Below are 26,664 nucleotides of genomic sequence, written 5' to 3' on the forward strand. Positions count from 1 at the left end.
TTTTTATTGCAAAGCAGCAATAAAAAGCAAGTGTTGCTATGGTGCAGTTTTTATATTATGTGAAATCTAGTGTTGCGTCCACAGTTTACTCCTACTGGTATCACTTGTTAGTAGTGCATTATCAACTCCAGTGAATTAATGTTGGCCTACTTGAATAAATGAATATACTTATACAATTAAATGTATAAACCTTAATTTACTGAGGTTATATATTAAACATATTGCTATAACGAATCTTATTTTTCCATACCTTAATTAACTTATGCCAAAGTGAGCTAATTATCTAACGATTTTAATACATTCATAGCAACGCAAATCATTTACATTTACTGTAGAGGTCGCTATCTCTCAATTTTTGAAACTCAACTAAAGTCAGTCCTGCAAAAAGCCTGAAGTCGAAATGTATGGTAGCCCATTTCCGCCAGTTACAAAATAACACTTCCTTGATAAAAAAGGAAATCCCCTTGGTAAGTCATGAGATAGAAAGTCGAAATGATGGCTCTGGCTTTGAAGAGCCATTCTTCATAGGTGAATAACTGGTACAGATAAACTGTATTTAATTTATTTAGGCAATATTAAAGCTTTTATTTTATTTAAAAGGGATGCAGAAGTTTTCGGAATGGTCCAAAAATGGATGGTCTAAGTGAGGTCACGGCATGTGCCAGATGAAGACGTACAGCGAATGGAACAGGACAGTACATATAGGAAATAGGTTTTGACAACTCACACAAACGGTTTGGAAGAGCTTTGAAAATAATATCTGGTGCTTATGCAGGTTGTTCATTGTTATAATGCAATGTACTTGTCCTACATTTTAGATTGATTCCAGTGTCTAGGAGAGTATCTGCCATCCTATGGTGATCGGCTAGCTGTTTTTGGATCCTGCAGACGAAAGGAAGAAGAACCCAGCTGTTGAAGCAGAAACATGCAGTTTTGTATACTGCGTTTGTTTAAACATTTGAATAAATTAATTAATTTAATACATGTGTGGATTTTGCATTTTGCATCAGTTTTTACACATTCAACGTGAAGAAAACAAAGTAATTCATTGTTGAACAGCTGACTGAGTTCAATATACAGGTTAACTGTTTCAAACATAATTTGTTAATGTCAGATTATATTCTGACATCAGTTCAACGCAGATATGGAACACATCTTCATCACATGGAAAGTCCTTGAACGCATACTCTTCAAGGTAGACTTGAACCTTCTCCAGGTCCAGATGCTGCAAGCAGTCTCTATCTCCGTACAGGTGAGGGACAGCATGAAATATGGAGGGACGTCCATGGGGTGATCGTGAGTTTTGGACTCGACAGACTCATTAAGCTCTTCCTATAAGCAAATAATATACAGTTTATATAAATAGTAGGCATTGGTGATTACTGTCTAGGTCAAGTAGTCCTGACCGTGCAATTTGTCTTATGATCATAACATGGTGGGTTGGCATAAAAAGTTCCCGCAAAACGTAATTTGCAACAGTGCAATACATTTTATATTTCACAGCCATCAAAATGTAACGGGGCTGTTACATCATTATGTCATGCCATATTTTTCACTGGTAGACCTACATTTTTTAATTATGCCTACTGATGCAGAGCTTCTTGGAATACCCTTAGTTTGGGCCACAGCTGGGGTAAACACGTCTTCGCAATCTGTTTCTTGACCTCAAATCAACCCCTTCACCATCCAATAACTGTAGCAATATTCATAATTCATAACTGTTTCTCTGTCAGTCAAAATTCCATGTAACCATATTGATGCATCTACCTGGTCAGTGTCAACCATGACACTGGCCAGATGTTTCTAGTTGCTGTTCAATGAAGGTTGCCACCTCAGCCACATCCGTTTCATTCTTTCTCCGCCACAGCTGCTTCTTGCTTAAAATTCTTTCAAGGGTGCGTTTGCTTAGTACAATCCCATGTGATCAACAAGCAAATTAAGAATTTAATCTGTTGTATAGCCACATTTAAAGTACGTGTACTCACAATACATTTCCCTGTCGAGTTGAATAGGCTTAAAGGTGCCATGACATGCCACCAGGTGTGGTGTGATTAGCCGTTACAAGCCGTTTTGGAAATCTGCCACTTATGACATCATAAGGGGCAGAAAGTGGGCGTGTCCACCTAGATGTGTGCTGGATAGAGCTATAGTTCTATCAGCCTACCCAGTGGACTGTAGCAAACGTTGCTCACCACACCTGGTGGCATGTCATGGCACCTGTAAGAACTGCTACTTAGTTAGTTGTGAGAAAGTATCTCATAATTATCACTTTGTATCTCATAATTATGGCTATCTCATAATTATGACATTTCTATCTTATAATTTCGACTTTATATCTCATAATTATAACTTTTTATCTCAGAATTATGACTTTTCTATCTCATAATTTGGACTTTCTATCTCATAATTATGACTAACTCTACTTACCATGGGGATTTTCCTCTTTAGTTTTTTTTTTTAGCAAGGAAGAGTTTTCATCTTTTTTTTATTTTTTATGGCGGAAATGGGCTTCCATAGAAATGCCTTTCACGCCGTGAAATTGTAGGGGCGCAGCACAAGTCTGTCTCATCATGTTAATTATGGGCACTGGCAGGCTTACATACCAATAATTAACTTAACGAGATACACCTATTCTTGCCAATCATAATACCGTACCAGTGAGTGATCCGAATGTATTTTTTTTCACGAATCTCGTGAATTCATTTAATTTGCTAATAGAGACTAAGATATTTAAGCCCAGGACAACGTAGGCCTAATTAGGTAAAATGATCAGGTGACAAACCTTGAGAAGGAACGCAGACGAGAGGGATACCTCCTATCTAGGAAGGGATGAAGAGTCCTACTCCCCCATCCCTTCCCTAGTAGGTATCCCTCTCGTCTGCGTTATGGGTGCCATAAAAGACAAAAAATGTGTAAGCACTACAAGCAAACTGTTTAAGTAGAATGTTATGGTTAGGTACTCTAGCCCTACTATATTATTTGATATATAGGCCTATATTACATGTATATTTATTTACATTATTATTTCACATTTTGAGACACTCTCACACATTTGGCAGATCCACAGTGTATGTTATACATGTATTTCAACTTGCCTGGGCTTCGTTTTCTTCTAGAAAAGACGAGCTCCATCCGTTACATCACCGTCGCGCTAATCCTCCAGCAGGTCACGTGGTCCAATGTTTGTCAATTCGACTGAGTTAAGCAGCGCCTCGTCTGCGCGGGCTCATTGTCGCAGGTAGGGTATAAAAAGAAAGGGTACATGTTTACGACAGTCATTTGTTAAGGCGGACGGACGTCGTTACGGGTCGTGGTTAGGGTAGCCCCTACTCCACTCGTCGGTTTAATTTCTTATAGGTTTTTCAACGTTTGATTGCGTTGTGAAAATACAGTGGTTTGGAAAATGATGCTCTCCCCGTGGGACCGATGGTATTCAAGCACCTGCTGCCTGTGCTGCCATGTCCGCACAGGCACCATCATCCTGGGGGTCTGGTATATGGTGAGCCTTGTTATGTTTATCATGTGTCACTTACCGCATCCATGTAGTTGTGTGTGTGTGTGTGTGTGTGTGTGTGTGTGTGTGTGTGTGTGTGTGTGTGTGTGTGTGTGTGTGTGTGATGTTATGTGATAAATCACAAAAATAATAATGTGTGTGATAAATAAGAAAGGACATTAATAGTGTAGTAACATGTTTATTCTCTTATTCATGTTGTTGAGACTATCTACCCCCCCCCCCCCCCCCCCATAATCGTGGTTGTCCTTCATAGTTGTCTTATTAAATTAATTGAACTTCAAATATCAATGTGAATTGTTTAGTGGAGAAAAAGGTCTCCAATGTACTGAATAAATGATCAGACAGTCTCAGGTAGCCGGTATTATGTCCACAGCCTTTTCCATGAGGTTGACCTGGTGAAAGGGATGAATGACTCATCCATATAATCATGTGCCGCTGGCCATACGAAAGCAGACGTCTTATGTTTCATTGAACTAAAAAAGCTTGATTTTCTTCTCAGTTTTGGTATCCACTTTGTATCTTTAGATACTGATTAACCTATAATTACTATCAAACGTAGTTGTGCTTTCGGAAAGGTATTCTGAAAGAGGTTTCCTAGATGTTTGTGTTTTTATGTTGGCTTAGTTCTATGTTAGATGTTAGAATAGCGATAGACAACATTTTGATCGAAACGTTTATAACTCTACATAACTGCCAGTGTGTGTGTGTGTGTGTGTGTATGTGTGTGTGTGGCTCCATCTGTCTGGCCATAATGCTGCCTTTAACTCTCCATATGCCTCCTGGCGTTAAGCTCATCAACGCCGTGGTGTTGATCATCCTCTTTACGGCGCTCAGCGATCCCGACCAGTACCACCTGACCAGCGCTGAGCTGGCTAATGACCTGGATGTCATGGATGACGCCAGTAAGTTGAGCCTGATAGAAGCCTTTACCAAGCATTCAGATAAATAACGTTCCATAACACCTTCCACTTGGAGAGAGGAAGCAAACTACTAGGTAGAAGGATAGTTTTTACAAGTGCATATTCAAGTCAATTAATTTAACTAGTGAGTAAAGAAAGTTATATAATTTGATATGAATATTATTTTCATTATTATTATCATAGGATTATTATTATCATGGGATTCATTTTTCCACCACAATGGCCGTAGTAGCAGAGTGGCTTTAAAGCCGTCTGTTGTAGTGTTGTTATTAGGTTAACGTTAACCTTTGAGTTCCATTAAGGCCTTTATAAGTCTGTGTAATACTTTGGTGACATTAAGCAGACTGTGTTGTCCCAGTTCAATAGAGCTAGCCCTGTTCCTTAGCAGCAAGCACCCTACGTGTGTAAGTATGGCCTGCCAGCTGCTGCCAACCCTGTATTAGGACCAGGTTCAGGCTTTAATATCTAAAGCTGCCTTCTGCTGTGGCACCGGACGTATTCCAGGAACTCCATACATGATCTGGGGTGTTTGAGCTATTACCGTATGGCAGAATGTTCCCTTCAATAAGTGGACAGTGCAGCTGTGTGATAACTGACTGATATCCCTGACTGAACATATCTAGCAGGGAACTATGCATTTTTGTAAAAACCCAAATCGATTAGCATTCATCACGTCACTTGTTCAACATGAAATGTTTTATGTTGGCGAGGTACCCTGATTACAGTTTAAAAGCCTTCGTAGTTTTTGCTTGTAGATAATTATTATAATAATAGTTGTGAAACGATACACATAAACTGAATTGTATTCTCATCCTCTTCTAGATATGTGCATTGCTTCAGCAATCTCCCTGCTGATGATATTAATTTGTGGGATGGCTACCTATGGTGCATATAAGGTAAGCTGGCCTTTGATTCATTAATTCATTAATTCATTGCTCTGTGCACTGTACACAAGTGTGACTGGATTCAAGCAGATCCAAATCTAAGGTCTTTCAAATAGTAATTTGGAGTGCAATACTATGTTTTTAGATTAAATTGATCCATACATATAGAGCTTGTTTTACATTCAACTGGTAATGCTGTTGGTATTAAGATTTCAGTTTGGGCAAATTGGAACATATTGTCGGGCTGCTTTCCAATGAACAAACAAGTACTTTAGATTTGTAATGTCAGGTAGCTAAAAAGCGTTGCAGTACAATAACAAAAGTAGCTGGTTAATTTGCTTTTAGTCTCCGGTATTCTGTATTATTATTATTAAGTATTAATTACTCTTCATCACACATCTATGGTATCTCATTTGAGTGGGTTCCCGGGTTTAAGTATAATTATGATAATTTAGTATCATCTGTAGTAGCATCTGTAACGTTGTGTCACAAATCTATGTTTGCTTAATTTAGTAGGTCCCCAGTATTCAGTGTTATTATTATCATTATAATTGAGTATTCCTTCATCTGTAACGTATCACACATCTATGGTTTCTTATTTTAGTTGCATGCCGCCTGGATCATCCCCTTTTTCTGCTACCAAATATTTGACTTTGCACTCAACACCCTGGTGGCTGTGAGCATCGTGGTCTATCCAAACACAATCCAGGACTACCTCCAACAACTGGTAAGATCCCTGCAAACACTTTCTGTATACCCAAACATATTTCACAGCAAAAGATGTTACTATAAAATGGTAACTTCCAGTTTTATTTTTCACTCATCAAATCTATACTACCCTACCCATATTGTCATTAGGTTTTTAATGAAGTTTCTGTATCTCATTCACCACTGTTTGGCTTTACCCCTACCTAGCCGGACAACTTCCCCTACAAAGAGGAAGTGGCTGCCCTGAGCAGTTTCTGCCTGGTCCTCATTGTCTTGCTCTTCATCAGCTGTATTCTAGCATTCAAGGTAAGCTATGCTTCATGGCATTTCGCTTTATTCAAATGGATTTTATAATTGTTGTCTGCTCACTGTATTCTACGCCTAGGGCTCGATATGTGAGACATGTGACTGCTATAGGAGTTTACGTAACGTTTTGTCCAGATATAACTGATTGAAGAGAACCGGGAAGAGAAAATATTTTCTGTTTTGTCAAAAACATAATTATTTTTGTTCTATGGTTGCTCTTGGAAAATATTTTCAATATAATATATCAAAGCTGTTTCGCAATTGCTGTATCTCAAGGAAACCGGAATGTATTTTTCTCATGTAAGAGTAGGAAAGGCAATGTAATCGCAGTGCTTTTGGCTTAACTTTCTCCTTGGGGAAATTCTTCATACAACAGTATCAAATTAGCCTAGTCCTAACTAGACCTTCGTACTCATTTCATTCATACCGATGGTCTAGAACTGCTATAGAGACAAACGATTGCTCACTTGAAGACGGGTGCTGTTGAAGTTTAAAACCTATTGGCTCTGCCCAGTGCCACTCCGGATCTGCCTTAACCAATCGCTAACCTTTGGTCGTGACGTATTTCATGCTTAGCAAACTCCTTCACCACTAACGGAGCCAGCTGGAAAATTAAACTTTTCCAGAATCCCGTGGGAAGAAGCGCCACAACATCTTGACCACCAACAAAACTAAGCAAAGCCTGTTCCTGCTCCGGCTTTAATGTATCTATATTCGGCAGAGTTTCCACAACAGACCGAATAGCTTCTTTCTCCATGGTCTTCCTGCTGCTTCCTGGTATTCGTTTGACTACAACTGAAACTCGTGCACAACCTGTACGTCACTATTCTCAGGCCGCGCCTCCTGTTCGCTGATTGGAGGGACAAACTTGAGGGAAAAGAAATCGTTCGAACATAGAGCACTCCCAGACCGAAGTGCTGAAGTGAAATGAAAATTGAGCGGAAGTACGGATGCGGGCGGAACCACGCTAGTATCAAATGGCTTTAAAGCTGCAAATCCTTCTTGATGATCCATGACTGGGTACTGTGAAATCTTCCTTGGCCGAGTCTGTTGAATGATGACATCAGATGGACCGAGGGAAGGGTGTAGATTAGAGGAACAAACTGTATTTCAATTGCAATTCTACCAATTCTTTGCATTGCCTTTTTTCTTTGTCTTTGAGATCATGTTACTTAAGCGTCTTCTTAATTGTCTCTGATTTGACTGACTGATTTAGGTATTGCTGTCACACATCCACATATGTGGGACATATATGGGACTGCCTGACAAAATCCAGTTGCATTCCTTAGGAGGCTGTTTAAAATAACTTTGGTGTTGAAGCACTGAGGTGATTACTTGTGTTAATGGAGGGTCTGAGAGCTCGGTTTAATGTAAGTTGATGACTGTAGCAGATGGTGAACTCCGCTGGGCGATTTGGGCCGAACCGTTCACACACCAGCAGTGCATATCAAGCTGTTGATCATCATTCATCATGTTCAAACTATCTCTATACAAATCCATGCATTTAATCAGTTTTGCTCATTCTCTGCCCTTTCAATTCTAGGCCTACCTGATAGCATGTGTGTGGAATTGCTACAGGTATGTGTGCGGAAGAGGAAGTTCTGAAGTTCTGCTCTACGTGACCACTAATGACACTACGGTAAGACTGTAATCTATAAAACCATCACTCTGGAGATCCATGTATCATTTCATCCATCTCTCAACCCTTATGGTGATCCATGTAGCATGTGATCTATCTCTCAACCCTTATGGTGATCCATGTAGCATGTAATCTATGCGTCCACCACTATTGTGATCCATGTAGGATGTAATCTATGTGTCCACCACTATGAACATCCATAGTTTTTGGACCAATGCCTTGCACAGCCACAATGGCATGACCTAATGAGGGGTAAAACAGGTTTTGCTTGATTGAGCTTTCATTTAAATGTCTGCCACGTTCTGGAATGTCATACTAATAAAATACTAAAACTCAAATTATTTGACTTTTCTTCTGACACAACCTCATTTTGTTTGCAAATGAGCCGCCTTCTTAGATGGCACATTCTTCGAGCTGAAAGAGCAGCTGAACAAACAAATTTTGTGGTTTTGTGGTTACTGTGCGGGAATTGTTCCAATCTATTTGAATTAAATCAAACAGCATGTACTGTTTATTTCACAAACAAACAAAGCATGCCAGTTCAATGGATTTGGCTCACAAATGACGCTTCATGCTGGCCATTATCACTATGGTTATCTAGTGGTAATTATATCGAGTGGTAATTATAACCATGAATATAATAACCATAGTTGGTTATAACCATGCATGTGATAACTGCTAAATTCAGTTATAACCATGGTAGGTAAGCAGTAGGTGAACCCCTGCTAGTGGGTCTTCTATGGCTACCCCTGCTGGTTTGTTGGTGCCCAACACCTGTTGGCTGCTCCCGTGGCCACAGCTACACACACACACACACACACACACACACAAACACGCACACATGCATACATTGTTACCCCAATTCTGGCAGACGTGGAGAAGAAAGAAAAATATATTATATAAAAAATATATAATTACAGAAATCCTCTGGAACATGGAAACACAATACAGTGTTGCTAAACCAGAATAAGTATAGGTTTGTATTTTCGTAAGGGTAATACAATTTGTTGTTTTGAGGCGTTCAAACCAAGCTCGTTCTGTGAGCCCGGGGAGGGCAACATTCCCCACCATAAGAAACAAAATACTCCCCTTGGCAGCTTCTTACAGGAGCGTGTATGTGCCTGGTTATTTATTTTACGAAACGGTGCGCGACTTCCATGGAAGCTTGAGTTAATGACTTAAACACTCGGGCTTGTAAAAAAGATGTCACCATGGAACGTTTTCAGAAATGCTGTTTACCTAGAGCTGCTCCTCTGATATCTAGATTTTTATCACACATCATTGCTTATTCCCTTCCGTTATTGTGAGGGTTTACATTAGTGTCGTGAGTTTGACAGACTATGACTACTTTTCAGTAAATTCTTTGCTCAGGTTGAATGGCACACAGGTTAAATGGGCTGACGTTGAACACCTCTTTATGCTTGTGGCATATACACTCATAATCACAGGGCTAAAGGTTTCAGAGCATTGACCACTGTAATATCATTTATATAATTCATTATCAATATCATTTATAATATCATTTATAATTGTGTTCATTCTTAACATGACTGCTTTTTGAATGTTACCTTTTTTATTTATTAGATTATCATTTATTATGGGTTCATAATGTCTCCTTCTGTAAACATATATAATGTAAATGTGTTGATGATGAAGTTAGATACAATATAGTGAGCTATGACTGCCATCAGTTCTTTTTTTATTAATCTCGCATCACATCATCACAGAGATAAATATTCCTGGCATGCTCTCCAATGGTTGTGACATCATCCCATCAAACAAGTTACATAATGACTGAATGAATCACATTCAGCCTCTAGCATGTTAACATGTGTCCCACTTTTTCATTTATAGTTTTCTGGGGGGATTATTAGAAATTGATGTGCGTTTCGGCAGCTATTATATCATTTATATTTTTTTAAAGCAATTGGAAAATTGTACATATAATTTCAAAGGCAAACCATAATAGTGGCCCATGACTGGAACTATACAACATCAAGATAACTTAACATAACATGATATGAAATAACATAACAAACTAACACTTTCTATCTTTCCCCCCAGGTGCTGCTCCCCCCATACGATGACAGTGTCAGGGTACCCCCCAAACAGCGGCCCTTATCCTACACAACAGCCTGAAGCCCATGCCCCAACACTGTCACCATGACACCCTCTACGACACCCCATAATATCCACTTTGTCCTTGAGACATGCTATTGAGCCATTCCTGTTATTATTTATTCTTATTTATTTTCCAACACACCACACTGCCTCAACACAACCCTACATAAGATGTAGACACACACACACACACACACACACACTAAAGCACGCATACACAGACACATACACACACATGCATGCACGCAAGCACACAAACATACATACACACACACACACACACACATGCAACCTTCATGCATTCATAAGAGAACTCCTTTTACACTTTCATTCACAACTGGTATTCGAATGCCAGCTTTGACCTACTGATCAGTGTGTGGAATAACGTGTAAATTTGTACGTCTATTGTGTGTCCCTCCCAAGAACCTGTGTACGACTACTTAACCATTTTATTCAGTGGCACTAATTTCTATTTTGAATGGTGAAAATCCAGGAAATGATATGCATTGTATGCATTTGACACTGGGCGATGTAATGAAAAATGGAAGCACTTATGTGTGTGGAGTGTGAGGAGGGAGTATACATAGATAAACATATAGAAAAGAAAGAGGATATATTTGTATTTCTATTTAAACAGCAGTGTAGGTGCAATAGCATTTTCTTGTCATTCCTGATGATCAAAGATGCCACAAATATGAAAAGAAGATCCTGTTGTTTCTAGTGAGTAGAGAAGGGTCTTTAAGTGTTTCCCGATAGCTAATTAGTGTCTTCTAGTGATCAGGGTTAGATTGCCTTTATCCATAACCTCCTCTGGCAAGGGGTGCGCTCCGTGGAATCATGTGTGTAGTGTTACCATGACTACAACCATTCCAAAGACTTCAACCTGCCTGTATTCTAACACGATCAAAAAGCAACACACACATATATACATTAAGTGTACAGTATAACATACATTCTGCCCTACTCTTGACACTTTCCATTGTGGAAGAAATTGTGTTATAATAATTAGCCCAAGTCTGTGTTCTGTTTTGTGTTGGACTTGATTGTTTAACGGCTGATGACTTCCATGAGTTTGAGATGTATGCGCTTGTGTTGTGTTTCACCTGCCTAGCGGGGCGCGCTATTGACTCCCTGCAGCCCACACAGAAGTAGCACTGACCAGGGACCACCAGGTAGCCGGATAAGTTGGTATGATGAGGTGGCAGGTTGATTCTAGATCGGTGTTTCCTCCCCTGAAAGGCCTTGATGTATGTGGGTCTGCGTGTGTTTTTTCAGTTGGCTTTTGCAGAAGTCTGTTCTACCAGATGCAGGGTCTTGGCAGGCTCCTCCCTGAGACAGGATATGTATAACTTGGTCGTTTTCAGGGTCCAATCTATTACGGAAAAAATGTGATATTTGTCTATTAAAATCCAATTTGATCCAGTTTTTCCTTCCTTTCTTGATGTATTTAAGATAGTGCTTGGATCTGTGTGCCTATTCTCATGTGTCTTCAGGAACATGTTTGAGACCTGGCAAGAATGGGCCAGTGTCATTGCCACAGTACTACCGTTCATGGAAAGTAGTGGGTCAGGATCCAGAAACAGGCTTCTTTGTATAAACTCCCACTCTGTGTAGTGGCCAGGTGCTTTCAGGTTGACCGCAGTCACTAAGACTGCTGACTAACTCTTTCCATAAACGTCTCTTTCAACTTTCTCAGTGATGTCCCCCAAATGTGAAATTCCAGCTGCTTGGAAGACATATAATATAAAAATAGACAACATAGATGCAAAATAAGGAAAATAGGTTAATGAACATCTTCTCTCACTGATTCAGGTCATCAACTAGAGACAACCAGGTCATCAGGTCATGAGATCATGACAGCCTATATTCAATTGCCTGTGACTTCACGTGGAGACATCTTGACATTTTATAAGTAGCCTTCCGTTGTAAAACTAGGCATCCGGTCGATGACAATGTCTGGTGAGAAGAGCAGGAGGCAGGCCTCTGGCTGGGAGGTGGAGGGAGACCGGGGGCTAGTGAAGAGAGAGAACGTCTGGAGACACCGGTGAAAGGCAGGCCGCTGCACAGGAGTCTCAGGAAGTAGGAGGAGGAAGAGGGACAGACATATACTCCTATGTCTAAGCCAGCCATACAAACAGTTATTTCTCAACAGGGCCAGTCCTCCGCTGATAGAAATACAGCTGCTGGAGTGTTTTTAATTGCTTGACATTCGCAAATTCTGTTTCTGATAAAAGGTAAGTTATTTACTTTCTCGTCATTTGCACTGCAGGTTATGAGGATTTCAATTTGTGCGTGAAACAATAGTCTATCTCCAAATAATTGATAAGAAAAACATTCTATAGAATTTAAACAGAAAAGGTTGCGTCACACTGGGGATAAACAACACACACCTGTTTCCATTTTGTCATTGCGCAAGCTTCCACATGCATCATGAAAAGCCATCACAGATTAATGTGTAAAACAGCAGTTATAAACAGTGGAAGGTTCACATTTGAAATGTTATGGTAAACAACTCCAACTATACAATATATGCAGGGAGAGCGGGGTAATGTAATAATTTTTTTTACATTTGCTCCCCTCTAGCCAAGCTAAAATGATATGTCAGTAAAATGTACACATTTCCCATTAATTCAGGATGTTTCCTAGCTATGGAAATTAGCAGAATGTCTTCAGGACAAAGGGCAATGAAAATATGATTGTTTTTAAAAAAGTGGTCTTGTGTCTCACTTTACCCCAGCTTAGGGGTAAACTGAGACAGACCAGAGAAATCAAGGGGGTAAAGTGAACCAGTTGGGGGGTAAGCTGATCCACTTACTTTTTCCACTTTAAAACTACCATAACAACACATGTTGTAACAATTAGAATCCTGACAGCTAGATTGACAACCAAAACTAATGTAGGACTAGTAACAGAATCATGGGGATTGGTCAAATAAGCAATTTTTAAACACTTGAAAGTAACCCAAAGTACTTAAACAGTAAATCAAATACAACATAATATAATTCAAAATGTTTTATTTAATTAACATTCACAGTGTGGGGGTCAGAGACAGTCTCTCACTTTACCCCACAGCATTTGTCTCACTTTACCCCACAGCCACCTTTTTAGAAAAAAACATCTCTTAGCAATTCAGGCTAATCTTCAACTAGCATCAATCACATTGTTTCATATGTTGGAAGTTCATCAACATGTATGATATAAGTTTTTCTACCTGAATCAATTTGCTTTGACACAACAGTTGATTAAGTTCACAGCAAGAAAATTTACCTTTACAAGCAAAAAACACATTTTTGTGTAAAAACATACTTTTTTGCCACTGTATAAAGCATTTGTAATTTGGATAGCAATTTTGAACAACCTAATCATACATTTTGCATACAAGAATGATCAGTATCTTATTTAATAATATTATCATATAGTCAGTGTGCGAAATACGGGAAATACCCCCCCCCCCCCCCCCCCGATTAACCCATGAGACCCCCTGAAAGCCTCAAGAGCAAAATTTGAAGGGGGGTCTCAAATTTCGTCCAAAAAAAAAAAGAATATATATATAATATATATTTAAGCAATAGATCACGACAGGCTGTGGTATACGCTCATTATACCACAGTTAAGGGGCGTTGTCCGTCCCGACGCGCAGCGGAGGGGCGGCGACCCCCTTCACTGTGGTATAATGACCGTATATCACTGACTGAAGTGATCTATTGCTTTTATAAAACGGTTACGTAAATATGGCGAAATGAAAGTCATAGACACCCTCAATTTTGAAAAAGCTAGAAAGTCGGAAAAGCATTTTTTTTAACGAATACAAAAAAGTAGTCCCTCCTGGCTGCCGGCAAAGTGTACGGCGGTTGCTATGCAACACACTGTAGCGTCCTTCAGAGAGAAGGCTAGGCTAAAGACGGTAGCTTGGTTCGCCGGCAATTTAGCCTTCTATCGAGTTCGAGTGAACTCGATAGAAGGATCGCTTGATTTAGGCCCCCCGTTTTATAAATATATTTATAAAACGGGGGGCCTAAATCAAGCGATCTGATTGGTTCCCAACCGTTGTATATTGAGCGTATACACACAGCTATGACGCCCGTTCAGTTTACAGAGTTCAGTATCACTCCGCGCCTAACTCTAACTGTTGTTTATGTATATATAAAAGCGATAGCGTAGTTCACTGAAGCCTAAAAAACATGTTGATTGCTGGAGAGGGTGGAAATGTTGTAAAGCAATAGGCACACGGTCGGCAATTTAGCCTACTATCGAGTTCGAGTGAACTCGATAGAAGGCTAAATTGCCGGCGAACCAAGCTACCGTCTTTAGCCTTCTCTCTGAAGGACGCTACAGTGTGTTGCATAGCAACCGCCGTACACTTTGCCGGCAGCCAGGAGGGACTACTTTTTTGTATTCGTTAAAAAAAAAATGCTTTTCCGACTTTCTAGCTTTTTCAAAATTGAGGGTGTCTATGACTTTCATTTCGCCATATTTACGTAACCGTTTTATAAAAGTAATAGATCACTTCAGTCAGTGATATACGGTCATTATACCACAGTGAAGGGGGTCGCCGCCCCTCCGCTGCGCGTCGGGACGGACAACGCCCCTTAACTGTGGTATAATGAGCGTATACCACAGCCTGTCGTGATCTATTGCTTAAATATATATATATATATATTATTGTCACTAATGGACTAAAGAAGGGCCCTATCTTGCGGCCGGTGCAATTGACTTTCTACACCGACGCATGTGACGTTGCTAGTTTGCACCCGGCTGTCATGACCCGGCTCAACGGAGATGACAAAAACAGGAGATATAGTGCATAACTGATAGAAAATAAAGATTTATTTACATAACGTAACAACTTAACAAAGTAACGCCAGTATGAGGTGTGTATGCCAGTAGTTTCAGTCATGTAAATGTGGGTGTATTGATAATGCGATGTGGGGTGTTGTGGAGAAGAAATAAATTAAATGAAAAGTCAAAGCAAACCAAAAAGGTGCGGACGCCTGCGAGGAGAGCAAAAGAAGAGCGACGACAACATGCAATCAGCTGCCCTTTTATCCGGCTGGAGCACCGGGCCCAGGTGCTCCAGATCCAGCTGATGGCATCAGCTGATCACCTTGAGGAAGAGTAGAGTAAATAATGGTGCCTTCTATTTGTCCACCCGACTCGATCTGCGAGTCGGATTTCCGAGTTACGAACCGGAAGTTGCAAATAGCACGCCCCCGAGGTCGTAAAAACGACTCGTCAACTCGTCTGAACTCAGAGGACCCCGAGTTCAGTAACAAAGATGGCTACTCCGAGCATCACATAAGTAAACATTGTGGTTTTCTACTATTTTAAGCACTTGTGTTTTTGTTGTAACCAAATGAAGAAGTCGTACACATAGCACTGTATACTGTTACCTATAGGCATGTCGTTACAGTCTTATTATGTGTTAAATACCGCCTATTTTGTAGCTTGTGCCGCTGAAATTGGCTAGACACGCTCCATGTTGCTATGACAACAATGCCGATTCTTGAGCAGAAAACAGAGCTCTGACTCGTCTTGTTGTGTGCCAAATAGAACTAAAAACCCGGGGTCACTCGTTTTACGAGACGGATGTGACGTCACACCCGAGCTGCAAGTCGCGATTACGAGACAAATAGAAGGCACCATAAGTAGGCGGGGTCGTCACACGGCGCAAAGCTGATTTTCCCCCGCAGCCACCAGCACCACTACACTTGCGCCTGCAGAGGCGTGTCGGCGAAAAGCAGGGGCGTGTTCCGGCGCAAATGATGCTTGGTGCTATTTTAGTCATCTAAAAAATGCGCCAATGCAATTGCGCCACTGACCGAAAAATACCTGGTCTATAGCGGATAGCGCAGTTGTTGTTGCTATTTTGACGTGCCATGGCAGGTCGGAACTACAACATAGCCTACGCTTACACAGGGTTATACACACAGGCATGCAAACGAGTCACCTTTCGGCGAAATTCGCTGTTTTTTTTAAAACGGCGCATATGTTTTAAGTTCTCTTTGCCGCAATTTACATGACGAATCAGTGTTTCTGAAGTTGTAGAAGAAAACTCTATTCCATGTGTTAATTATGCCTATTATTAAATAAATAGCCATTTGAGCCAAACTGAGCCATTTGAAGTTTGAAATTCATGTGGTCATGCATCTGTCTCAGCGGAGACTGCAAACGCGCTGTCAAAAATCAACTCGTCAAGTCAAAATGCGCTGGCTCTTAAAGGGGATTGGAGATGCCACTCTCATTGGTTTATTGCATGTTACGCCCAAAACACACCTACGGGTTTCAGCCCAACCCATTTTAGATTTACGCCGGGCGCAAAGATTTATCTCGCCGTCATAATAGCAACAGCGCCATAGAACCGCCCTCAAAGCACTTTGACTGTGCGCCTTGACGTCTGCTAAGTATGCTATAGGCCTACTGCATGAGAAAAATTTAGATCGATATTGCGCAACAATCGGGAGATGGGGACCCCCCCGAATATTGAAGGGTATTTCGCACACTGCATATAGACAATTGCATTATGTTGATGTTGGACAGCACACACACGCACAGAAGCTGACAAACTGGAACGCACCAGACGGTCTCTCCTCTATCTGTGGACCCATTGATCTCATGCTCTGCCCAGCAGTCTGTCTACTCCTGACGAGCAGTATGTAGGATGACAGTCCCCCTACTGCCATGTTCTTTCCATGTCCCATTTCTAAATCCAATTCCTAAACATGAGACATCCCCTTGGTTTAGAGTCTCATTGGCCCACCAACCTTCGGTGGCAGGGCTCTGAACCCTCCAGGGTGGCTGTGACAGCTAACTCATCGCTCTCCGGGGACCTCGCTAGGGAAACCGTCTGCACCAGGCTTCTTCAGTCTGAACTAAATCACCCATGCGATTAGGCAGCCACCACCAGGCTGATTTATAGAGAATGAACACTGCACAGTGGCCCCGTAGCTCGGACCGTAGGGCCCCTGCTCCTCTACGTATTGCACTCCTTTCAGTGCCATGTTTAATTGTATGGTGGGGTCACAAACATTACCTAAAGTCTTTAGGTAACATGTTGAATTCAATTAAAAATGAATTCAATGTTGAAAATAGTTTATAGTTTTCTAACTATTTTCACGTATGTATTAATTTGGTTGATGCCTATCCCTATGTAATGAGGCTACAGTAGAAATAGGAAAGACTTTCGGGGGTTAAACTGACAAGAGGTGAAAGTGTTTCCTGTTTCTACTGTAACCTCATAATAAATGTATCCTCTCAGAGTTAGTGTCGCCACTGAAGATCCAGCCTCCAAACGGGATCCTCCTACTACTACAAGGCCATCTACTACTACTACTACTGCTATACTATTACTACTACTACTACTACTACTACTACTACTACTACTACCATAATAATGATAATATCAAATCCTCCTACTACAAGGCCACCTACTACTACTATACTATTGCTGCTACTACTACTACTACTAGGAGGCCTACTAGGAGTACTGTGAATTCAGAGAAAAGGCCCTATTTAAGTTTTTCAAGGTTGGCCTTTGGTGTTCTCGGGTGTGAGGGCCAAGGGGACATGTCCCGCTGGGTCCCTGGGTGTGATGATCCAGCCTCTCCTTTGTATGGTGACTATGTAGCCCCAGCTGTCTGCGGTCAGGATGAGCTCCCAGGTCCTGGGAGTGCTGTGCCTGCTGTGCTGCTGTGAAGCAGCTCTGCTGGACAGACGGCTCCCCAGAGCCATTTTAGCCGGTGCACCGAACCTGACCTCCGCTCCTAACAACTCAGCAGGTGGGTGATCAAATGTGGTTGGGTGTGTGTATATGTGTGTGTGACGTGTGTGTATGTGTTTCCAAGTGCATGCACATGTATGTGTGTGTACGTGCAAGTGTATTTGGTGTGTATATGTATCTGTGTGTGTGTGTATGTGTGTGTGTGTGTGTGTGTGTGTGTGTGTGAGACCTCCATTCCAAACAACTCAGCAGGTGGTCATCAAATGTGTGTGTATGTGTGTGTCTGTGTCTGTGTGCGTATGTGTGCCAATGCAGTAGTTTCACCCATGAGGTGAAATGAGAGCACTGTTGTGTGTTTTTCAGTGTTTATGTCGTCAGCGAGCAAATTCTCAATTGAGCCATTCGTGAGCTCATCACACATGTTTGTGCTGCCAACCTCGACATCGGTGGGTCAGATGATCTCAAAACACCCCATGTTTTACCACAGAGACCCCCTGCAGGGGCGTCCCTCTGGACTTCGCCTTCGTCATCGACAGCTCCCGCAGCATCCGGCCCCTGGACTACGAGAAGGTCAAGGCCTTCATCCTGGACCTGCTGCAGTTCCTGGAGGTTGGGCCAGACGCCACACGCGTGGCGCTGCTGCAGTACGGCAGCGTGGTGCAGAGCGAGTTCCCCCTCAACGCCCACGCCTCTCGGGCAGAGGTGGAGCGGGCGGTGCGGGCCATGCAGCACCTGGCCTCGGGCACCATGACGGGCCTGGCCCTGCAGTACACCATGGACACGGTGTTCACCGAGGAGCAGGGGGCGCGGCCGGCCGCCCTCCTCATCCCACGCATCGCTATGGTGGTGACAGACGGGCGGCCCCAGGACACCGTGGAGGAGGTGGCGGCCGAGGCCAGGCGGGCGGGCGTTCAGATCTTCGCCATCGGCGTGGGCCGCGTGGACATGAAGACGCTGCAGGCCATCGGGAGCCAGCCCCACTCAGAGCATGTCTTCCTGGTGGCTAACTTTAGCCGGATACAGACCTTGAACTCCGTGTTCCAGTCCAAGCTGTGCGGAGGTGAGTGTCCTTTCACGCCGACGTGCCAGTGAGCATCCAAGAACATTGTCTGTCAATATCGAAATGGGATTACACCCCTCCGCTCCCTCTCACATTCGCTCTCTGTCCATCTGTTTTACTATCTAGCAGCAACTCTCTAGCATTCTCTCTCTCTCTCTCTCTCTCTCTCTCTCGCTTATGCTGGGATCAGAATACACAAATTCACACAGACTTTGACACCATTATTCGTGGCAGACTGGCAGATCTTTGAGCGTCGCAGGCATTTATCAATGTCGTGGGGTCAGACCAAGTGTAGTGTGACATGGTCAACAGCGATGTGGCATCTGGGACGCCCCCCACGATACCCTGACGAAAGGGTCTAGAAGTAGTTTTTGTATTTTTCCTGCCTAGATTGACAACTCTTACAACGTGTTCCTTGAAGTTAACCAATAGTATGACAGAGTGCCCTCTGGTGCACGTATGTAAACATAGCAAAGAGAAAGAATGTCAAGGAGAAGATCAAAACCCAGGAAAGGTGTGTTGAGCAGTGGAATTTGTTACTTTAAGGATAGACAGCCCGTACTGAAATGTAAGCAATGTAAGCAATGTAAATAAAGTAGAGATGCAGGTAATAAGCCCCCAGCCCTTGGGAATAGAAATAGTCTCAACAGATGAATCAGTTTGTGACTGTTCCTGCTCCCGCACTTTGTTTATCCAAATCAAACTTTTCTCCACCCTCTCTGTCTCCTCGTCGTCTTCATCCCTCTCCCCCTTTTTTGGAGTATTCCCCCATTTAAAAGTGCATTTATGCATGCATTGGTTTGATGATCTGTGCTTGTGTATGTATTTGCCGCTGCATGTATTTGTGTGTGTTTGTGTGCCCACGAACGTGTGCATTAGGCTCAGACATGTGTGAGGTCACGGATCATCAGTGCCAGCACATGTGTGTGAGCTCCCCAGCCTCCTACAGATGCAAGTGCAGGCCAGGCTACACTCTGAACGCAGACGCAAAGACGTGCACAGGTGATGGTTCTTTCTTCTTCTTCTAAAGTCTTTGCCTTTTTCACAACAACTTTAAACAAGAAAATTAAGAATATTGTCAAGCTAAACAAAGAAGGAAACAAGGAAACAAGCATATGCTATTTAGCAAAGACAAAACAGCAAACAAAGAAATACAGAATAGCGGTATAGCCTAGTGTGAGCGGGTGCGCTCACACTAGGCCATCTGCCCGAGTACGTTTGCCCACTAAAATCTAGATGGTTTGGCTAGTGTGAGCACACCATCCGTACTCAAGTACAGTTCATTTCCGTGGCCTCAGTACACTTCTGAGTGGTGTGCACAGGCCACGGTACAGATGCTAATGAGCCGACACGAACACACGCACGGATACACAACCTATATGTACAAGAGGCAACCATACTCAGGCCCAGTTGAGATTGCCTAGTGTGAGCACAGGCCAGCGGCACAGTGGGGGGGGCAATCGTACTTGAGTATTCATACAAATCCATGGCTTTTAATCAGAGACTGCCATATTCTAACAAGGCTGTAACACATCGTATTATTGGTTCTTCCCATCATAGCTGCGTTCTGTGCCGTGACGGACCACGGCTGTGCACACATCTGTGCTGACCTGGTGCTTTTTCTATTGTTTTTTTAATCTCCTGTGCATTTTGCCTCATCTTCCTGGTACCTGCATAGTCCTAGGCCTGTTTCTGGTACCAGAATGACCAAATTTGGCCAAACTAAATATAAATTCAACAGCTAACCTGCTTGTGTGCTTCATTTGAGGTTATACAATTATGTTGTGAGTTTCCTCTCACAAGGGGGGGGGGGGGGTTACCAACGTAGTTATAGCAGTAATATGATAGCATTGATAGTATCAATAACGGAGTAGATGGTAATGGGGGTAATAACTGTGTAAAGAATAGAAGCAGCAGTAGTACTAATAGTAGTAATAGAGAACAGGGGTATGGGTTGATGAAACTATGGCACGTCTCTTACTCTACAGGAACAGACTATTGTGATCTGGGTAACCATGGATGTGAGCAGGACTGTGTCAGCACGCCAGAGTCCTACGTCTGCCGGTGTAAGAAGGGTTACATTCTTAGACTGGACGGCAAGACCTGCAGCAGTACGTTGTGTTATTATTATTATTAATAATAATAAGAGAGTTGATGTTTCATAATTATTAATATTTTTGCATTCAGAAACAGGGATGCTATACAAATATTGTTTTTATAGAAACAGTGATGTTATATAAATTGTTATATTGATGTGTATATCTTGATTGTGTTTCATGTCTTGTTGGCATGTGACTTCTGCTCTAGACATCTTTACGAGTTTTCAAATATACTGAAAGCATCTTGCAGGGCATAATTGGCCACGATGAGCCGGTACGATTTATGCTCCTCACTTGAAGCATCCTGTCTTTACTTGCCCAGAGGTGGACCACTGTGGCGATGGTAAACACGGCTGCGAACAGGAGGCTATCAACATGGAGAGCTCCTGTGTGTGTAAATGCAGAGAGGGATTCAAACTCCGACCGAATGGGAAGTCGTGTAAGAGTGAGTACTGGGGGCGACTGCTATGTAAAGGGCACACGCCACATGGTTAGTGTAGTAGCTGCACCGGTAACTAAACACCCTTCCAGGAAACCCTGAATAATCCCCAGTGACCGTTGTGAAGGCTGATGGGAAACAGTGGTTGAACGTTGAGTCTAAACCTGCATCTGTGCAGCCTCAGCATGACCGTCTTTTAACCTTGAGCAATTGGTCCTGGATGTGGAGTAAACCCAATTAGACCTACATGTAAAATAATAAAGCGTCTTTAGGCGTCCTGTTGAAGTGTTTACATATAGATGCAGCAGCCTATATATATATATATATATATAAGCAGTAAGTTATATAATAGACTATGAAACAGCACCATGGTGTACTTACTATTTCTGGTGACATAATTTGTAACATCACAACCTACAGTGTGGTTACATTGTACACTAGCTGCAGTTTCAGTTGGACTCTGATTGAACTCCCTTTGGTTACAGAGACGGATCCCTGTGCTGCTGGTCCACACGGCTGTGAGCAGGAGCACCTCAGCACAGGGGACGCCTGTGTGTGTAAATGTAGGAAAGGTTATGTTCTCCGACCGGATGGCAAGACGTGCAAGAGTGAGTTTACAACTGCTTCCTCAAAATAGTCCATAGGGGCATGTGGGGTACGTAGCGGTACAATTTCACCACTGAGTTTAGGACGAAAAAAAAAAGCATATTTGTAATTTCATGATTGGCTTCAGCGTACAGAAGCACATTCCTCGTTATAACGTGTTATAACATGTGGTACTCGCTGTGTTCCTACGTTGATGGTAGTTATTCATTCCAGAGGTGGACCACTGTGCTGATGGTAAACATGGCTGTGAACAGGAGGCTGTTAACATGGAGAACTCTTGCGTGTGTAAATGCAGAGAGGGATTCACACTTGGACCGGATGGGAAGTCGTGTAACAGTGAGTATAAACTGACCGTGTTTAACTAAATCATGCTTTAATTGTATGTTGGGCCCTGGATGTTAAAATACATTAGGTTCCTATTAGATACAGACATTCATTATCATAAGGATTAACATTGTACCATGTATATTAAGAAATGATTATCTATTTAAATCATGAATTCTTAGACTGAAATCACTCTCATGGTCTGTCACGCCTTGATCTTTCTGATCTCTTCAGGATACACCTCAGTTCAATTTGATCCATTATTTGAAACATTAAACTTGTCCTATGAACCTGCAACACAAACCATGTAACCCACCATACCTGGTTTAAAAAAAATAAAAAAATAAAAAAAGGCAGCTGTGGCCTACTGGTTAGGGCTTCGAAGGGTTGTTCGATCCCCGACCCAGTAGGAAAAATGTGGGCGGGGGAAGTGGTTGAGCACTGCTCTCCCATGGCCACATCCACAGCTGAAGTGCCCTTGAGCAAGGCACCTAACCCCTCACTGCTCCCCGAGCGCTGTAACTGTAGCAGCTCACTGCTCCGGGTTAGTGTGTGCTTCACCTCACTGTGTGCTCTGTGTATTTCACTAATTCACGGATGGGATAAATGCAGAGACCAAATTCCTTGTATGTGTGAGCATACTTGGCCAATAAAAGTTGTCTTTGTCTTCTTTTAAAAAAAAAAAAAATTTATACTGCCCGGTCTCTCCCGACCTCCCCTCCATCACCTACCTCTGTGTCTGTTGGGGGGGGGGGGTTCCTACTGGCTGAAGATGGAAAGAGCTGCAGAATCAGTTATTTTCTGCAAAAAGATGATATTCCACTTGGGCCCTGTGCTACGCTACCTGACACTCCTTGTCTTCCCCGACAGAGACAGAGTGCGGGACCGGTGTCATGGACCTGGTCTTCATCATCGACGGCTCCAAGAGCCTGGGGCCCGTCAACTTTGAACTGGTCAAGGGCTTCGTCAACGCGGTGGTGGACTCCCTGGACGTGTCCAGGAACGGGACGCGCGTGGGCCTGCTGCAGTACTCCACCAAGGTGCGCACCGAGTTCACACTGGGCCGGTACACCAGTGCCCGGGACGTGAAGGAGGCGGTGTCCCTCGTGCAGTACATGGGACGGGGCTCCATGACGGGCATGGCCCTGCGCCACATGTTCCAGACCAGCTTCACCTCCAAGGAGGGCGCCCGGCTGGGGGTCCGGCGCGCCACCATCGTCCTCACGGACGGAAGGTCCCAGGATGACGTGGTCAAGTGGGCCAACAAGGCCAAGAACGCCGGTACGGCTCGTAGTGTTGGTGCTTGTTGCCCTTTTCAAAAATATATATTCAAAAATGATAAATATATGTAGGCATATGCATGCCTCCATGCCTTGTGTGTTTGATTTGAAGATTTAAACCTCCAGAAGGGGAGGTGAAAAGGTCTTGGGGCCGTTGATCAAGACAGTTTTAATCTGGCCATTTGTATTGGTTTGTACTTTATGTAACTGTAAATATATAGAAATATTTATACAATTGTTCAGTTATACAGTTATATTGTTATATTTCTTCTGTACAACGTTTTTTAGCCTATATACTGTATGTATTGCATAGAGATGTTGTTTTGTTGTTTTACTTCATATTACCTTTTATTTAAGCATCTTTATTTTAACATTATTATGCTGTTTTATTCCATTTCAGGAGTAACCATGTATGCTCTGGGTGTGGGCAAAGCTATCGAAGAGGAGCTAAAGCAGATTGCCTCTGAACCAGATGAGAAGCATGTTTTTTATGCTGAGAACTTTGATCAAATGGGAGAAATCACAAACCGCTTGAAGTCTGGGATATGTCAAGGTAATAACATAGCTCGATGAACCAAACTTTAATCTCAATGTAATTATATGATGAGAATAAATGACCATATTTAGGTTTTTCCTCAAGGGATGTGATGCAATCCCCCATCTTCAGAAATAATCTAATTTCCATTATCAGAAAGTACATTTCTGATAAGATCTTAACGTGAAAGGTTTCCCCCATTAAAGGTGATTGATGTCTGCCCCCTAGTGGTAATATATGGTGACTACATATAGACGTAGTGACGCTGAAATCGAGTAGAATCTGTTAATTTGCCAGTTAGTCAATCTGCTCATTAGTATACATTTACATCATACGCTTAGCGTGATTCATCATAACCATTAAATGGTAGGAAACGCTAACCACTACTCTACACTCTCAATGGTGATTTGAATGCCTGAGCGTTCATTTAAATATTTATTTTTCTTGAATGGACATTTTGTGCTTCTTCCCATAGACAAGACATCTGACGCAGACCCGTGCCAGTGTGAAAATGTGATGATGTTCCAGAAGCAGGCCACCGAGAAAATGATAACGCTGACTCGGGACAATATCCTTTTTTTCTCTCCCATCAACCCATAGGCCATATAAATCAGTGTAGGAAACGTGTTGGAAATGTAGGATTTCAGTGTAGGATACGTGTTGGAAATGAAAAGTGGATATACCTGCTAGTTGGCTTGAGTGCAAACATACCGGGGTGGTTTCCCATTGTGGTAAACATTGCCGACAGGGACTTGTTGGCTTAAAGAGGTGATTCTATGTCGATTAGTCAGCAGCCATTCAAGGAGAAATTGTTGAGGAGGACTATTTATTTTGTGTCAACTAAACAACTTAAATGATGTGGTCAAGGAGTAATCAGTAACAACCATTATATTTATATATATATATATATATAAATGTCTCATTGAGATCAATATCTCGTGTGTGTGTGTGTGTGTGTGTGTGTGTGTGTGTGTGTGTGTGTGTGTGTGTGTGTGTGTGTGTGTGTGTGTGTGTGTGTGTGTGTGTGTGTGTGTGTGTGTGTGTGTGTGTGTGTGTGTGTGTGTGTGCTCAAAGCTTTCTTTAACATGTCTACTTGAAGCCATGACACTCAGGCTGGAGAATCTGGAGCGCCAACTTCGGCACAAGTGAAACTACTCATCGTTGTTCTCCGGCACAATGGATTCCTTGACACCATCGTACCACTTAACCAATCAGAATGCCAATCCTTCTGTCTCTTCTATTTACACTGTATGTCTTTTTGTGTTTCTCATCAACACAAGACAATTCTTTAATTCATCAATTTGCAAACTACAGTTTTTTAAGTTAGCCTGGGAAACGGCTATACGTATGGTCCCCCTCCCACTCAGACTGATTTCCAGCAGACCTTGCCCGGGTCGGGCCAATCACAACCGTCTATCTAATATGGGGCGGGTTTGATATGATGACAGCACAGAGGATCACCCTATTGGAGCGCCGTTGAGGCATTTTCATAAACAACCAAGATGGCTGCCGCTGATGTGTTGCTCTGATTGGTTGTGGGCCAATGTGTCCGGAGCCGTTCCGGTCTGTGTTTCTTTATAACGCCCTTTGGAAATCCGAAATTAACTATGAGATCCAGGGATAAATCGCACTTGCAAATTGGTCTGGGGACGTCAGGCTATATTATAATGGTATACATTTTACATTAAAGTATTTTTTGTACAATGAGAATTAAAAGTAACATCACATATTGTATGGACTTTGTATATAAAAATAAATACATTTTTATCACTGTTGATGTGTGTCGTGGAAATATGAATTGTATCTATAATATCCAATTATTAACAAATTATATTAACCTTGTTTATATAATTACTAGTCAATTTAAAAGGAATTGTACACATTCTTCTTGGACCTAGAGATACCTCCCTTCCTCTTTAACTAAGGTGTTAAGATAGTTTTCATTTGCATTGCCACTAAAGCCACGACGTCTGATATTAATGCAAATCGACTGACTTCTTTGTTGTGTTGATTCCTATAACTGTCTTGCAGACGTGTCCACTTCACCCATAGTGTATTGCAATTTAACTTGGCCTAGCCCGCCATGGCTGACTTCAACCATGACCAATCCTAATCTCCCACGATGGTCATTCCCACTCACCTTTGTATTAACTACCCTAAATGAAAAAGTTTCCATATAAGATTCCATATAATATGTTAACCCATTGTCTCACAGAATGCTTGGTAACTTTTCTGCCTGTATCTTCTCATGATCATGCTCCAAAACTAAATAAAATGTTCAAGTGTCCTAAAAATATATTCTTCATCAATGTGTGTGGTGAAACAACTGTGCCTATGACTTATTATAGGGGAATTGTATCACACTACCTCTGCTGAAGCAATCAGGCCAAGTCACTCCAACTACTGCAGCACCGATGGACAGCCTTGCATTGACCATTTCAGAATCCTACTCTGTGGGTTTTGCAAAGCAGTAAAACCAGCTAAGAGTAAACAAAACAAAGGTTAGGACGAA

General features: G+C 42.2%; 2 protein-coding genes across 2 annotated transcripts; both read left to right on the forward strand.

The window, feature by feature from the left end:
• Positions 1–3,403: 3,403 nt before the first annotated feature.
• Positions 3,404–10,110, forward strand: LOC311351525 (lysosomal-associated transmembrane protein 4B-like; the record flags this gene model as incomplete). Its single annotated transcript, XM_084471673.1, has 7 exons — positions 3,404–3,499; positions 4,305–4,416; positions 5,257–5,330; positions 5,923–6,045; positions 6,234–6,332; positions 7,876–7,971; positions 10,036–10,110. The coding sequence occupies 7 exons, from the start codon at positions 3,404–3,406 to the stop codon at positions 10,108–10,110; spliced, it is 675 nt and encodes a 224-aa protein (XP_084327799.1).
• A 2,156-nt stretch (positions 10,111–12,266) lies between these two features.
• On the forward strand, positions 12,267–26,045 carry LOC311351623 (matrilin-4-like). The gene is made up of 12 exons (XM_084471800.1): positions 12,267–12,326; positions 17,717–17,867; positions 18,297–18,869; positions 19,749–19,871; positions 20,858–20,980; positions 21,291–21,413; positions 21,893–22,015; positions 22,227–22,349; positions 23,208–23,618; positions 24,018–24,170; positions 24,628–24,720; positions 25,246–26,045. The coding sequence occupies exons 2-12, from the start codon at positions 17,738–17,740 to the stop codon at positions 25,299–25,301; spliced, it is 2,031 nt and encodes a 676-aa protein (XP_084327926.1). The 5' UTR covers positions 12,267–12,326; positions 17,717–17,737; the 3' UTR covers positions 25,302–26,045.
• The last annotated feature ends 619 nt before the right edge of the window (positions 26,046–26,664 follow it).

Source organism: Micromesistius poutassou (assembly GCF_964030765.1).
Source record: "Micromesistius poutassou genome assembly, chromosome: 8".
Lineage (NCBI taxonomy): Eukaryota > Metazoa > Chordata > Actinopteri > Gadiformes > Gadidae > Micromesistius > Micromesistius poutassou.

Excerpts from the sequence above, each read along its gene's own strand:
- LOC311351623 (XM_084471800.1), top strand. The coding sequence starts at position 17,738 with ATGAGCTCCCAGGTCCTGGGAGTGCTGTGCCTGCTGTGCTGCTGTGAA. Across the intron at positions 18,870-19,748 it reads CCAGTCCAAGCTGTGCGGAG|GCTCAGACATGTGTGAGGTC; the intron begins GTGAGTGTCCTT and ends CGTGTGCATTAG. Across the intron at positions 21,414-21,892 it reads GAATGGGAAGTCGTGTAAGA|AGACGGATCCCTGTGCTGCT; the intron begins GTGAGTACTGGG and ends CTTTGGTTACAG.